Source organism: Gigantopelta aegis, chromosome 3 (genome assembly GCF_016097555.1).
Source record: "Gigantopelta aegis isolate Gae_Host chromosome 3, Gae_host_genome, whole genome shotgun sequence".
In the NCBI taxonomy this organism is placed as follows: Eukaryota; Metazoa; Mollusca; class Gastropoda; order Neomphalida; family Peltospiridae; genus Gigantopelta; species Gigantopelta aegis.
This window is the reverse complement of record NC_054701.1, coordinates 57,189,010-57,206,205: the sequence shown is the minus strand read 5'-3', so window position 1 is coordinate 57,206,205 and position 17,196 is coordinate 57,189,010. Positions and strand designations below refer to the sequence as shown.

The 17,196-nt window shown below is 34.6% G+C and overlaps 1 protein-coding gene across 4 annotated transcripts in view; it reads right to left on the bottom strand.

Annotated features, from left to right (window-relative positions):
* Window positions 1-3,683: 3,683 nt before the first annotated feature.
* The window catches only part of LOC121368304 (serine/arginine repetitive matrix protein 2-like), a 68,394-nt gene continuing 54,881 nt past the window's right edge, over window positions 3,684-17,196 (bottom strand). For 2 of the 4 annotated variants that reach the window (XM_041492971.1, XM_041492972.1), the window contains 5 exons: window positions 14,102-14,182; window positions 12,186-12,347; window positions 11,233-11,577; window positions 9,897-10,037; window positions 3,684-6,060 (listed from right to left, as the gene is read on the bottom strand). In XM_041492971.1, coding sequence (XP_041348905.1) covers window positions 5,892-6,060; window positions 9,897-10,037; window positions 11,233-11,577; window positions 12,186-12,347; window positions 14,102-14,182 — 898 coding nt within the window. In that variant the 3' untranslated portion in view covers window positions 3,684-5,891. Of the gene's footprint in view, window positions 6,061-6,642; window positions 6,682-8,871; window positions 8,995-9,896; window positions 10,038-11,232; window positions 11,578-12,185; window positions 12,348-14,101; window positions 14,183-17,196 lie in introns of all 4 variants that reach the window. The other 2 variants (XM_041492973.1, XM_041492974.1) reach the window with 2 other exon arrangements.

The following is a 17,196-nucleotide window of genomic DNA, read 5'->3' as shown; positions in this document are numbered from 1 at the left end:
ATAAAGGCTTAATGGTAATTATATCAGAGAGGGGTGAAATTACTAGAACTGAGTGCATAATGGCCCATAATAAACCTCTTCAAATAGAACTTGAAATAGTATTTTCCTAAAATACCATGTGGCAAATTAGGATTTCATATTCTCTTATACTGGAATATTAGAAAATAATGTTTTATTATGTATCATATTAATATAAGTGTGTGACTAGGTAAGTTTCTTATAGGAAATAACGTTTGGTTTTATTTGGTTAATGATATGCGAGAAATTTGCAGATTATATTATATTATATAGGCCCCTATAATACAATGAAAACTGTTTGTATGTGTATGGAGCCCAAAACTCTGAAATTGATCAATGTGCCTTCCATATATTTGTGTGGTGATGTACTGAAATTTGTTGACAACTATAAATATCTAGGTCATATTATATGCAAAAACATGAACGACATTAAAGACAATAAAGACATTAAAGGACAGTATAGAGCCCTTGGTGTATGTGCAAACATGTTGTTGCGGAAATTTGCAAAATGTTCAGAATCTGTTAAAACAATTATTTGAGAGTTATTGTAGTAATTTGTATGCAGGTGCATTATGGGTGAAATTTACACAGGATACCACAAAGAATCTTAACATATGTTATAATAATGCATACCGATGGATGATCGGACGACGACAACCATACAGTGCCAGCAAGATGTCCGTCAGTTATCGAGTAAAAAGCTTTGGCGCTTTACTTCGCTCAACAGCATATTCGCTGAAGAGCAAAATCGAAAAAACCTCAAACGACCTACTTGCCCACCTGCGGTATACAAATGTGTACATCAAATCTGTATGTGTAAATCGCTGGCACAAGCTACTGTATATTATGTAATCAGTTTTGTATGTGATGTTTAAATATGTTCTATGAATCGCTGATCCGAAATACAAATCTATTATTATTTATGCATGGTATTAATAAAAGTGTGTGACTGCGTGCGTTTCTTGTACCTCTCAATCTTTGATGCAACTTGCTTTAAAGCAGATTCAAGTAGAAATTTTCACCTTTCTATTAAGTATAATTCTTCAAATAAATATTAATAAAATATCCACGATTGAAAAAAGTATCTGGTTTTACAGTTGGTGAAATTACCAAAACTCTGCAACTTATCACTTTCCATTCACTCTCGTTTATAATTGGGCCTGAATGTTATTTCGAGTTAAAACAAGAGAGAGAAAAAAAAAAGTGTTGTTCTAATGGAAATGATAAAAATTTACAGGATTTATATGTATATATGCATTTGTCATTAAATTTATATATTACAATCTTGCAATTATATTCTGGTCTAAAGTTGTGGTGCCGTTATTTTTAATTGTCAATGAATTACTGCCTATACATGTATAGTGAAACTTGTCATAGTCAGACCCTGGACAATTTTCTAAATTCTAAACACCAGACCGTTTAAATTGGATAAATATTAGGTCCCCTATGTGTTCCCATGTAGACAGGTTTCACTGTATATATATATATATTATTTTTCTTATATAAATGAATTATTCTTTAATAAAACAAAATTTGTTTAAACTTTTTCATGTTCTACTTTCAATCTGTTGCGTGACTTGAAACACATAAAATTAATTTGTGATTGTAATGAAGTTAAAAAAAAAACTTCGAAAATGAAACCAACAACAAAATGAATGGGCAATAATTTTTATGTTTTATTTCGTAGCATGTTCATATGAGGAAGATAAACATATGCACGATACATCTAATGCACAAAATGCAACTGATTTATGTACAAACAAAGTAATGTTACCCAACATATGATGCATGATACTCAACTTATACTTTGGCTTTCACTTAAAACAATGCAGTTTATCTTGCAAAACGAGACATTGCTCGACATAATCACAAAAGATTACATAAATGACATTTTTATACACTTATGATTTAAGATGAGAATACGACAGTTAAAATGTTTAAGATGCAATTAATAGTTTGGAGAGATCAGTATCACAGCATTCAACAGTACGAAGGCTACCAAGTATGTGAAGGAGACGCCATATATTTACTACTCAAAGGGACATTGATGACTGCCAATGTTATCGCATATGTCACAAACCTCAATGAAATATCGCATATCTGTATATTATTGATGCCTGTGGTGAGAATCCTCATTATTTTGAACAGACTGCTTGAAGAAACTGATTCTTAACTTACAGGGATGTTCCCTAGATCTATGCAGTATCAAAAATAGACCCTTGGTTTAAAAATCAAAACCATATATTTCTTATTAACCATACTCCTTAGTAAAACAGATTACAAAACTATTACAAACTTTCATTTTTAAAAGCATGAGTATGACTGCAGCCCTACACTCGTCGGTTTAATCTGAGACTATCATCTGAACAAAACACTTCCCTTAACACTGACTGTATTGAGAACTGCGATATTCTCACCATCAACATTTTGAGGGTTGCAATTGTTTACTACTTAATACATTTAGTAACCAATCGATGACACCACAAGTACTCTGTTCTCACAACCATAAATTAAAAACAGGGAGGTTATCCCAACATTGAACATGGAGTGAAAAATCCATACTCTACAATTAAGATTTAACAATAATATTTTATCAGTAAACTACAGATTTAATTTTACAATTATGCCAGACAAAATGTGTACTTGTAAACACACTGTTCCATGATACCCTTTGTTTCACCTAGTTTTACTCTTCCACGTGTAACAAGTCGGCAAGACTTTAATGAACAGTTTAATATACATGTTTATTTGATGGTGTCAAGTACCTAAGAGATCACAAGCTGTCTAGTACATAATAACCTAACATTCAGTTTCAAAACCATTGTTAAAGTACACTGTACCCTACTTTTTAAAATTAGAAGTGAAAGTTTTAACGTTCAACATTTACAAAGAATCAGTATATATCACAATATAAACGATGTGCAAAACTTGCAAAGCCGATACTGATTGTCCAAATGTGTTCAGGCACCAATCAAAAGACACAGATAAACTATCGAGGTGAAGTATCGATGTCAGGAGTACATGTATTAACTATGAATAAATGTCCATTTGATATCACAGCACTAACTCCCAATTTGTACCAACATATAGCTTAACCAACAAAAACAAAAACCCAACCCCAACCCACCCCAACCCATCCCAACCATAAGCATTTCTAAAGACAATTATCAAGCTTGCCACAAAACAAATTTAAAAATATGGCTACAGTAATGTAGCATATTTTCGGCTTTCATACAATGAATCCGTCAACATGTATGGTGGTATGCACTGCTTGTTGATTAGTGTTAATGATTTTCTTTGCATCACACTGTATTAGCAATATATCTTGTGTACAATGTTTGCACAGTTTTTTCTACTTCAGTCCATTTCACAGAATATTTTTGACCAACAATAATATTCCATGGGAATTCGCTCTTAAAACTTTTTGTATTCTTAAAAGACAAGATTTAAAAAAATACAAAACAATGATTATAAAACTGCATAATACAAGTAGCTGAATTGTGTAACCAGCAAAAATAATAACAAAATGTTTGAATTTTACACATTTTACACAAATAAATGCACTAATTTTAATGACAAAAATCATATATATTTAATGAACCTGATAACAGAAAAGAGAAGCAACAATTATGTTTGAATGCTGTATGTTGTTTTTCCCCTGTACCCCCCCCCCCCCCCCCATAAGTCATTCAGTTGTGCATATTTTAAAGACATGCATTGTTTTGCATACTGTAAACATATCACTCTTAACTGTTTCAAATAATTACAAACAGTTCAAACAAAATACCGTATATAAAGTGAAATACTCTTTTGCACATCATGTGCCTTCCGAATGCACTAAACCAGATACATATTTTATCATTTATTATATTAGAAAAACTAAATGCAAGACTACAAAAATTACAAACCGATGACAAGCGAAAAACATAAATTCCTCGAGATTCAACAAAGTATCTGAAAATTCCATCAGCCAGATCTTGATGATGGTTTTATGATTACTTTCTTATTCTCTCAGATTCAATTCAAATTACTTTTTGTTGACCAATTACAATTTCTTCAGATTGCAATTATGATGTAATATTTTGCACACTGCAATATAATTTCCATTGTATCACAGTTTGTATCATTTCACTATACACTAAGAAATGGATATTTTTTTGTAACCACATAAAAGTAAATATATTAAGAATGCGAAGTATTTAGACTTTATTTGTTGGCTTTAAACAATTTGGAATCCAAGTAACAATATGATAGAAATGATTTAAGCCATTTGGTCTTTCTCGACATTCATAGAACATCTTCAAAGTGGAATAAAGTAAACAAAAGATCACAACACATCACGGAGTCTGCGTTCCAAATGTCAACAACCAGTCTCTATTTCAGGAAGGAATTCTGAAATGTTAAAGTGGATCCATAATTCAAAGCCACTACAACAAACCATATATTAAGTCTATATTAAGTTTGCTATGTAAAGAGTCACTTATAAGGCTGGTAGGTACTGTTCCACCCAGAGAGATAAAATGATCACTAAACAGAATTCTCCCTTACTTAAACCTTAATTGAATATAAGCAACAACAACAAAAAAAAAAATATATATAATAATAAATGAAGTCTTACACTGATGGTGAGGTTAATCAGTTTTAATCAGTTTTAATCAGTTATGTATTGGGCATCAACAGTGTAGGGGTATATCCAAAGTGAACACTGATCAGAATTAAATAAAACCCAGTGGATTTATTAAGAAAGATAAAAATGTAGGTGCTCTTGTACATAGGGTAGAGACTACCACAGCTACATTCTGCTGCTATATCTTCCAACAAATGAAATGGTAACCATGATTCCTGGGCTTCATTAGTACTTGTCAAATAGTGATTATTGAACAGAGACATCTCAATGTATCTTAGACTTTCTGCAGAGAACACTGGGCAGGAAACACTTGGTTAGCAAAAAATACATTATAATATACACGTTTGCAACAAAACTGAAATGTGTGTATTGTGGTCTTGGTAAAACAAATAACTTTTTTTTTTCAAAACAACAACATAAAAAAACACTAGTAAAAATAATGTTTTAAAAGTCACAACATGTGCAAGTAAGATAAAACATTAAAAATAATGCACCAATAAAATACTGAAAGACCATTCAGCTGTCTCAAGTGAATCCCCGATATCTGATATCTTCACTGATATGTATTAATACAATTGGCATTCGTTTGCAGGTTTAGTTGGAGAAAAGGTTTGATTACAACTTTTATAAGGACAATTCTGAATTTGTAGCCATTTTAAAAAGGTTTTCAGCAATTGTTTTTTTACTTTATTAAAATTCCAATTGATTTAAATTTTCTTGCTTAGAATATGAATATTCTGGACATTGTAACAATTTGTAGTTTTTCAATATAGATTTTTGTCTAAAATAATAAACCCACAAAAAAGCAGGCATTTATTTTGTTAGGGGACCAAATGGAAGTCAAGTAAAAGGTTTATTTTACATTTTAAGACATATGACTGTAATTAAAACAAATGCCAAATGTATGAAAAGACAAATTTATGAGTATTAAAATGAGAGCTTCGAGACCACGAAGCACAATGATTACTCTATTGCACATAGCAAATGAAAACAAATACACTTGCAAAAAAACCAACCTGCTTTACTGCTTCAAAATGGAGTTAATACCAAGGTAAACACTTCTTTATACTATTAGCCCTTACAACAATAGCTTTAAACATTTTGTTTTCTTTGCAGAATTGCTTTTTGGACAATTCATCCAGCTGTCTGCAAGCGTGAGGTGTAAACCATAACTTAATTTAAATAATAACTTATTTATAATATCACATTTCAAAACAAAAACAAATCAGTGAAGCTGCTCCTGTATTCAGTGACTGTCGAGACTGGACAAACTCAAACTGCGTCGGTATCGGCGACGGCGATAGACCGGACTCCTACTGTGGTAACGGGAACGTGACCTACTTGACCTGTAGCTTTCCTCCGAACTGTCTGATGGAGGCGTTGGTCGATAATAAGGGACTGGTCGTTTCCTCGCACTAAAATTAAACACCAACAAAAATAATTTGAAACTAAGCACAGCAAAGCCACTTTCATCATGTGTATTACATATTTTAGCAGACAGATGCATATGTTCAGGAAGTATTTATGTATCTGGAGTAATATTCTGGAACCTTTTTTTTTTCTTTTTTTTTTAAAAGAATATCTATTCAGTTACATTTGAGCTTACTTTTTTTATGAACTAAACTGGAAAAATCCCCATCTTCTATTCAGTTTACAGAGATAAAACAGGATTTACTAAACATCGTGTAAAATGATGTTATTTGGAAGGCAGACCTCCTTTTCTTATCAAGTGTGATTAAAAAGTAAACATGAAACCTATCAATTACTTTAAAACTATTTAAGAATATAACTTAATTTTGGAAATAAATCAACTGTAGTACCGATACACTGAGGACTCTTGCACCTATATTATATACACCAGTATATATATATATATCTCTCTTGTCATCTTTCAACATATATGTACTTCATGCTGCATTACATGTTGGTAAATACTCAGATTTAAAGAAATCTAAATCTAATGTTATAGCCTACAGAAAATAGTTTATACAACATACTGTATAGCAATATAGTCACCATATTCCATTTAATATCATCTTCGGCAGTAAAAAAAAAAAGTAAAATAAGAAAATATTATTCTTAATTAGCAGTTAGTAAAACAAAGAAACAATGTTAATTTCTTAAAACATTCTGAAGTTTACAAATACAAGGTGCATATAACTCAAGCACTCTGCGATCACACTTCAACCATGTTAACCATTTACCGTGGGAGGGTTATTGAAGTGAAGAATATTGAATCATGACACTGACAGTTATAAATTATAGCTATTCTTAAACATTTTAAGGATTTGGTTAGTGAGATTAGATTGTTCAAAACCTTAATGTAGTGGTTACCATGCATAGTTTCTCAGTTTGGACTATTTAAATATGAGCACTGCATTCTCCAAAACTCACAGCTGAAATGTTCAACTGCGGCTAATAAAAAAAATACCTGCAACATTTGCTTCATAACTAAGTGAAATAATTACATGAACTTCTTGTACAGACAACATTGAAATATAAATTCTGTGAAATTGCTTGCATTAACTTAAAACTTAAAATACAACCATAATGAAATGATATATCAAAAGACCAAACATGGTTTACTGGCTTGCACCTAGAAGCAGTTTTTAACATTAAGGTAGTTGTGAAAATAATTGCTATACCAATAAATCTGGTTAACTGGCTTGACATGGTTTTCTGGAAGCCTATTTAATATTCATTAACTATTTTATGGCAGTCGGCATACTCAAAATCAAATCATATATAAAGTAAAGTCTCTAAAAGTAGACAAAACTGTGAATTAATTTACTTTTATAGGTATCCATTTCAGTGGTTCTGTGAACAAACTAATTACATTTTTATTAATAACTGAATACGTTTACAAAGTTACTGTGTACTAAAAATAATACTCATATGAAAAATGAATTCACCATGCATCTATGTGATTATGTTGTTTGGTAGTTGCAGTACTTTTAGTTGTAAAACCATGTTAAACCCACAACAAAAACACAAATAGTAAGTGCAGCACAATGCAAAACCAAAACACAAAGCATGCAGTAAAACAACAGTCAGAAAATAAATAGTAAACCCACCAAAAGGTTAAATCATAAAAAATATTTAGTTCTTACATACAAAAGTGCAGAACAATTGTTTTTCACAATTGATATACAGAGGAAAAATCATTATTAAATGAACTGTACGTAACACAAACATTTCAATTTCATAAATACAGCTTTCACTTATAGTAATGCAATAATTAAAACCCCTAGGGTTTTTATCTACTTTTTGTTTAACGTTCCCATAATGCATGCATCCAATCAATCCAGTTTCAAAGAATGTCAAAAAGTGTTAAGTGTTTTACCAAACAGCTAATCAATAGCCAAAATATCCCATGCCATATACTGTACACTCAACAAGCAGTTTTAGAAACATCAAGTCAAGTTATGATAGATTAACTCTCCATATTAAACCAAATTAGGAAAGCAAAGCAATATTTCTTTAAAGACCCATCAAGGGATGATGAACATAACCTCACCATTTAAGGAGAGCTATCACTCTCACTCCCCTAACACTAGTTCAAGGAGGGTAATTTATAGCTCCCCTTAATATGTGAATTTATATGGAATCATTATGGCAATATCTTAAATGTAAGGGAATCAATCACTCCCCTCAATTTTATTCACACAGAAGTCTGATAAACTATAATAGCATTTAATAACAAAAAATCTCTATATGCACCTTCCAATGACAATAGCAGTACACAATCTTTAATATATATATATATATATATATTAGTCATGTATATGGGGGAAAAACCCAACAGGTTGGAGCAGAATCAATCCCCTGACCCAATGAATCTCACCCTCACCCACCCAATGTCAGACAATTATTAGAAACATGACTATGTAAAATCTTATCTCTACATTTAGTACCTATATAAAATCTTCTCTACATTTAGTATTTATTACCTATATAAATCGATGAATACAAAATTCTAAAAGATGTGTAACTTTTAATATTAAATCTCCATGCAGGTTTCTAAAGTTCTCCAGTCATATGATATCCCAGAACAGATTTCTCTGCACACACACACGCGTCAGGCACTGCTAAATGCAAGGAAAAGTCATTGTTATTAGTTAAGCTAACAAGTGTTAATTGTAATAGCCATTATCAATTAGTTGTGTTTAGTTTTTGAACGGTCAAACACCTGAAACAACAGTAAAGAAACTCAACCAAGTGTATACCATGTTGTGACTTCAATAAAGACTTAATATCGATCCTGCGATCTTCTGCAGTACGGAGATCTCGACCGATGTCGAGAATATCTTTGGCGACCATCACTCCGATATCTATCCTGTGACCGTGACCTTTTAGGAACAACAAAAGAGTAGAAAGGAAAGAAAATAAGAACCACAAAACAAAAACGAAAGAAAAAACAATATGCATGCAACAACAAAATCCATTTATATTTTAAATAAAAAAATAACATTACAACATGGAACCATTGAAAGCAAAATAAGAAAAGATTGGAATAATGAAATGAATAATAATCAGTGATAAAAAGCATGCTACACATTATTTCAGGTACGAAAATTGAAAGAAAATTTATAAAAATAATAATAAAATAGCTTGGAATAGTGCAGGAAATAAAAAACAAAATCATTTGCTGCTGACAACATAAATAAAAACACTTAAGCCTCTTGAGAAAACACTACTGTCTATATAGAAGTGTTCATAAAATCTCTTCTCAAATACTGAATATTAAATGTTTGTGAAGTTTCAATTTTGATTTCCCCATTCACCTTATATGGCTCTCCCAATAACAAAACGTTTTCACAGACTGAGTATAACAGTAAACAAATTAAATGCATAAATTAATCACAGAGTATAACAAATTCTTAGGTATCTGAAAAGCAAGTGAATTACATGTTGACAAGGTGATTGTAAATTGTGTTGAAGTGTAATAATTTTATATTATGCTTAACAGTTGTTACTTTTTAAAGAGTTTATTTTCATTCTTTGTTTTTGTTTTTAATCAGAAATGGCGACTTTTTAAGCAAATCCATTGTATAATGAATATTAATGAAGTGACAGAAATCAGTCATTTGAATATATTATTGACAAATAACATTCAGAACATCAGTGATATGTGCGTGAAAAAAAAAAAAATGCAAACAAGATTAAATGTAAATGTGGGCATTTGTATGTGAAGTCTTCGACACCACCTGCAATAAAAACCAACCAAGATCACCAAGGACACCAATCTGACCTTGTGATACGTCGCTTGTCCAGATGACTTGGAGATCCTTTCCGTCTCCTAATAGACGGACTTCGAGAGCACCGCAGGCGAGGATTGGAACTCCTACTGTGTGACCTCCTTCGACCTCGTGAATGAGAACGCGAGTAACTCCTGGTAAACAATTACCCCAAAACATTAATAAAATAAATCTAGCAAAACAAGAAAAGAGACTAAATTACTAGAGGTTTATGTTACTTTATGACCTGATATTAAAACTGGCAAAATGAGCAGACACTAGAGGTTTATGTTACTTTATGACCTGATATTAAAACTACTGCATTATCATGTAATTATGGACTAATCTACTAAAACCAAGGAACAATGATATGGTATATACATGAAGAGTTGGACAGTTAGAAAACAGTGAAAATAATGAGTCATGTTGAACTGTTTCTTCAAACAACAAATGTGCCAACATTAATAAGCAATATCTCACTTTGGGACAGACATTTGTGTCTATTTTAATTTTTTGAAGTGGTATCATCTAACTGACAATTCATAGTCAAATTATGTAGCTTTTTGGAAAATCTAAACCTGGACTGCTTGGTCCAAAGTCATTTGGAAAGCATGAAATTCTGCTAAATTTGTAGCTTGTAAAGTGATTCATGTAATACATGTGTATGTATGTATAATTACAAACTTTCCGAATTTATACGATTTACTGTATTCTGATTGGCTGACGTCACTAAAAAACCAAGCGTTATCCTTCCATAAACCTCATAAAAATACGTCATCACGGAAGACCAAGATCGGAAGACCAAGATCGAAATAACCGCACAACACCAACAGTCACTACACGTAAACAAAAGTTAATATCAAGGTCACTTTGCGATAGAAAAACACAAGACAAATCTGCACATGAAATTGTTTCATTTTTTAAAAAGAAGTTATAATAAAGATATATCCACTGTTTTTGTTGATTCAATACTTATTTTTATTTTTAGTGGACAATTTCCAATAGTATGTATTCATGTATTCCTACGCTTATTTACAGAACATGGTTGACAGTAAGAACGAAAGAAATAATTTTTGAGTGTTTTAAGGTACACTTCTTGTACTGTTTGTAATTATTAGAATTGTTTCTAATTTTTTAGGAATTTATCGATGTATAAAACTCACAAATGTAGTATAAAATCGCTTCGCTACGCTACGCGATTTTATACCATTTGTGACTTTTATACATCGATAAATTCCAAAAAAATGAGAAACAATTCTTATATAATGCTTACAGAGAAACATACTCCTAATTTCAAAGCATTGCAGAATAGTGTAACTTCAACAACAATAAAGACCTAACATAACGAACCTCTTTCTTGAACAACTTCTTGACCTCGAGTATGAACTTGACCTCGACCGTGAGCTAGTTGGTGATCTTGAACTTCTTCTCGATTTCTTGCGAGATGACCTTCGTGAATTGGATCGTGATCGTGACCTCCTCCTCTTGTCATATTTCTCCCACGACCGTTTGCTTGGCAACGACTCACTCGTCTTTTCCCTGGATTTGGGATTGGAATATTTTTGTCTTTCATCTGGAGAATAACTCGAAGACTTGCTTCGCTTGTGTGGAACTGGTGACGAGACTGGCAACTTACCATTTCTCTGGTAACCATTGGAACTTTTAGACTTTGATGTGCCGTTCTCTTTTGCGGGCCTAAATAAAGTACAAATCACCAATTATTAAAGGTACGGAGAAATACTAATAGATATTTACTCTAATCATTAATATTTTCACAGCAGGCTTAAAAAATAAGATTGTGTCTATAACTTATAGTCCGTTCCATCCTCCTACAAGAATGTTTTTTGTAAATAACTTCAGTTTGGTTTGATGTAAGAAGAAAAGTAAAAGTGTTTTGGAAATAAAAAAATACTATTTTCTGAATGCAAGTTACAAAACAATCGGCTCAGAAATAAATAACTTATAGTAAATTCCATGGTATGAAAAAAGGTGTTCCCTGTGAGATGGACTGCAGTTCCTTTTTTAGTTTAGTAATTTAATTAACACTGATGTATAATTCATTAGCCATTCTTCAAAAATGTCATAGCAATAATCGAATACACTAATGAAGTGAATATTTATATTATACAGAGATTTATTAAAAACAGTCAAGTACAAAGTTTCATTTTATGAAAGCCAACATACTGACTGCTTCTTTATTAAGAATAAAGAAGTCAAAGGACATGAGCTAAAAATATTAGTTTGGAATACGATTCAAACTTAAGAATCTAGCCCTAACAGGTGCGAGAAAGGCGTGTATAAACCTTGGTGAAAGACTGGGAGAATGTCTTGTCTGCTTTTTTCTGAGAGGAGAATTCAGAGTCGACTTCTGTGTTACTCTCGCAGTCTCTGAACTCTGTCCTGTCGATTGTTTTTTCTTGCTTCTTGAACACCTTTCAAGGCTGGAATCGTCAGAATCTTGCGAACTAAAACAAATATAGTTATTAATAATGCAAGTTGCATATATTTTCTAATACTTGATGTCCACAAGGATAAATTTAAATAGTATTAGTAGATAATGCACAGGTCTAATATATCAGAACAATTAATTTCTATCATACTTATTTCATTGGATGGCATGACAGTGGCGATCAAGTCATCATCAAGGAGCAGCCAATTGTATGTCTATAAATCAATAACACTTGTGTGTTATTGTCATTTGTTATCATAAATAACATATTCTCATCAATGGGTGTTTATGAAAACCCCCATTAATACTGGTGTATTTTCATGTACCGTATTTTACCATGTATTATGCGCACCGGTGTATAATGCGCACCCCCCACTTTGAACGTTTATTCCAAGAAAAAAAACATAAACCACAATATAATGCGCACCGTTTTTTTAAACCACAAAATCGACAGTGAATGCAAGATGTACCGTTTTCCCCCGTCACCAAAATTAACAAAAAGCGAAAGAAGCGGTATATTCAAGAAACAAAACTTAAGTTAGGTATTTCAGTACATAGACCTATATGTCACATTAAATAAAGGCTAGTACTTGCGTACTTACATGTCACAGACTCACACGTGCATAAATCAAAACAGTTATATACACTGTAAATTACTAATAAATATATGAAAACAAAAATATAGCATATTACATTTTGTTCTCGTGGCTAACGTGAATGCGCGAGATTTCTAAATTAATAATAGTATGGTATATTTCCGGTTTGCCGGAAATGGCCGAATTAAATCTTGTGGAAATTAAAAGTATTTACGGTCCAGTTTTGTCATTTTTGTGTACTTTTTAGTGAGGTATGGATACTTTTGTAGATTTATTTTGCATGTATTACAACCATCACAAGTGAAAAGCGATTTTTAAGAGGGTTTTGGCGTTTCGTTGTAATGAACACTGTCAATAACCTATAAAGTACCGTAAACTACCGATCGGCGATTTTTCATGGGTGATCGCTGGACATTTTTAAAAGATATTTTTTCTATTGCTATGTATAGTGCGCACCCCCATTTTTAACCTGTATTTTCTGGGAAAAAAGTGCGCATAATACACAGGAAAATACGGTAAGCCCAACATGGTTTTGCTATCAGCATGATTGTATTACTGACATAGTTGGGCTACCAACATATTCTTTCTACAAAATTCAATACAGTCAAACCTGTCCTAGCAGCCACCTGTACTCAACGGTCACCTGCCTTAAGCGGCCATTTTTTCCCTCCCAAACAATTTATAATGTAAATGCACCTGTAATAAGCGGTCACCTATCTAACACAGCCAGCGGCAACCTAAACTGGATCCCAAATTGCTAAAATACCTATATTAAGCGACCACAGCAAAGTTTTACTATTATATAAAAAGGGATATTTTAACAACAGTGATAAGGTACAGCAAATATTTTAACTGTGAAGCACACATCTGTTGATTAGCAGTACAGACGGTAAAACAAGAAACAACAAATGTTTTAAAGACTATATATGTGGCAACCTGTCTTAACTGGCCACCTGTCTTAAGCGGCCACTTACATCTACTCCCTTGTGTGACTGCTTAAAATAGGTATGACTGTATACTTATTTGATTGTACAACAAAAATGTGCAACATGGTTACATTGTGCCTTAAACATGTTTGTGCTACAAATATAGCAATGTTACATATATTGTGCCATAAAAATATGGTTGTGCTACAAACATGGTTGACATATTGTAACACACGGCCATGCCTTACCTGGCTGAACCTGAGACACTGTCAACATCACTGCCCGAACTGGAACTGGAAATACGCTTCTTAGATTTCTTCTCTTCAACTCTGAATTTTTAAAATGTATTTCAGGGTTCATACAGGGATAAAGCAAATTTTGAGCACATTTTTTTTTGCCATTTTCAAGGACTATATGTACATTTTTTTTAATTGAAACTGTTACATTACTTTAACATTAACTATCACAGATCAGTATCCAATGACTTATTGACAAGCGTTCACTTAACCATGTTTACTTGCATTTTTGGTGTTCAGATGAACCAACATCAGGTACAATTTGTCCAGTTAATTAAACTATTTAAGATATATTTATTATTATTATTATATCATTATTTTTTATAACAAAAATTCACAGTGGTTTAGAACTGTTAAATTTCAGCACTTCGATATAAAATTCAAGAAGTTTTTAGTTGTCTTTTCTTCAAATGCAAATTCCACTACTTGCTGTTATATTGTTTGACTGAATTATTAGCCCCCTACTGGTCCAGCCGGAGGGAATGATAGGTTTTATCTCTGTCCTCCTGTCTGTCCGCCCATGTGTCTGTCTCACATACAGTTTTCCGGATGGGTCTTTTTTAGGCCTTGAGATATTAACCTGAAATTTTGTGTATAGCTTTATCGTACTGTTAGAGATGAAGTTTAACTTTCATGGCAATTTACCAATTCTTGACAGAGTTATGGCCCTTGAATTAGGAGATATAGATACATTACCTGTCCTCAAACAAGGGCACCTCCCCCCCACACAAGTGGTGTGGTCCGAACATCTCAACAGCCAATGGGATGGCCTAAATTCTTCTACTGCATACTGCTCTCTAGTTCCGGTCACATGACTGTAACTTCCTTCTTTTCACCTGAGCATCGCACGGAGAACAGGAAGCGGGGAGGCCCGGGCGGGATGAAATCTTGAGGACAGGTAATGTATCTATAAAAGAGATAACACTCCAAGTTTTCTCCATTTCTTCAGACATTACCTGTCCTCAAACAAGGGCAGCATTCAACAAATGGTGGTGGGTGCCGAGATCCGTAGATGCTTGTGATAACTCCCCAAACCGGAAAGAGGCTGACTAGTGGAAGAATGATGCCAACCCTGGTAAGCCCTCCTCCTAGGGATGCCCGTCACAGACCAATGCAGGTGATGTTAGTATCAATAACCAGAATGGTGGCATCCGTCAGCAGTGGCAGGTACGGCTCCCAGAACAAAGGACCAGGAGGCGGCTGCCACATCTCATGCTGGTTCTGACAGGGTGGGAAGTCATAGCCACCAGGGATGCAGGTGTTAGGTAACCCTCACGTATTGAAGTGTTATTTTTGTAATAACAAGCAACAACCTAATGAGGTGCATCCGTCAGAACATTGAACAGAACAAGACCCCCGAGTGTTTTCTGTCTAGTACACCAAAGAACTGTTAGTTCAATAACGACAACAAATAACCACATGCAGTGCAGGGTAAAGGTTATCGAGACAAAAGTTCCGGCACAAACGAACAAAAGTCTAAGCAATCCTCACCTGTCGATTCGATGGACATCTCGGTATGCAGCCCAGAATCAGACAGACATCAACGGCGATGAGGACGGCTTGTATTCAACAGAGTCTGTGCAGCAACAACCGGACCCAGATGATGGAACCCCTCAACGTCTTCTGTGGAGATATCCCTCAGATAATAGTTGGCGAAGATGGCGTCCGTAGCCCAGAAACAACCAGTGATAATGTGCTGAATGGGTGTGTTGCAGTGCAGGGACATTGTGGCAGCCAAGGCACGGAGTTCATGCGGATTAGAAGCAGATGGAGCAGGTAAACCCTCCTTCTGATAGGCGGTCAGGATAGAAGACCGGATCCAGGTGGCCACCGTGTTTTTGGTAATATCCCTCAACCGACTCTGGTTACAGGAAAGGAAAAGTCTTTTGCGATATTGTTGAAAAGATCTGGTCCTCTCGATGTACTGGTGCAGGGCTCTGACAGGGCACAGCGCCAAGTCCTCAACGTCCGCTGGACCAACAATAGAGGAGAGGACCTGCACAACATACGAACAAGGCGCTTGGTCTGGTAACTGATTCTTTGCAACAAAGTTCATGAGTAACCCCAAGTTGACTGCACGCCGATCTCGGTGAAAACGTACTAAGTCTACATCAAGAGCATGGAGTTCTGAGACACGGGCAGCCGTGTCAAAACCGAGTAAAAACACCGTCTTCCGCGTCAAGTCTTGCAGGGAAGAGGATTCGATCGGCTCATAAGGTGCGGTCGATAATGCTCGTAACACCAGATTCAGGTCCCATCTTGGTGGCCGAAACCGGTGTACTTGATCATCAAGGCGAAACCCTTTGATCATTTTATGGATCTCAGGAATACCCGATAACTTCGTTCCAGTAGCGACATCACGAACAGTAGCGATAACCGAAACGTACCCAGCGATGGTAGACCCCTTCAATCGTAAAGCGGTCCGCCGATACAGCAAAAAATCAGCAAAACGAGGTATCTGGATCGTCTGAGGTTTGAGTTTTTGCCGGATACACCATCGGTGAAAGAAAAGCCATCTGACGTTGTAAGCCGCAGTAGTAGCTGATCTGTGCGCTTTCAAAATGGCCGCCGTAGACTGTGAAGAAAAAACCTTTCTTCCTCAAACTCTTGGAGATAAAGTCCACGCGTGCAGTTGGAACAACTGCGGACATGGATGGTATAGTCTTGACGTGAGATGCAGCAACAGATGATCCCAATCTGGCAGCGGCAAAGGATGTGGATCGGCAAGATGTATTAGATCTGGATACCGATACATCATCAGAAAAGTCACGTAGCACCCGTGAACAGGCCAGTCGCTCTGGTCATAGCCCGATGAAGATACCGGAGAACCGGACCGTGGTCGGTCCCGTGTGGATACCAAGGAACGGATGACCACATTGTTGTTGGATGTGGCAAGGACGGTAACTTGTCGTAGACGGCCGCCAAGCAATCCCTCATAGTCATATGGTCTGTAGAGTCGGGCTCTTCAATGACAGATGCCGCAGGCGCTTCATCACCAAAGTCTTGTAGAACTCGAGCACAGGCCAATCGATGTACCGTAATGGAAG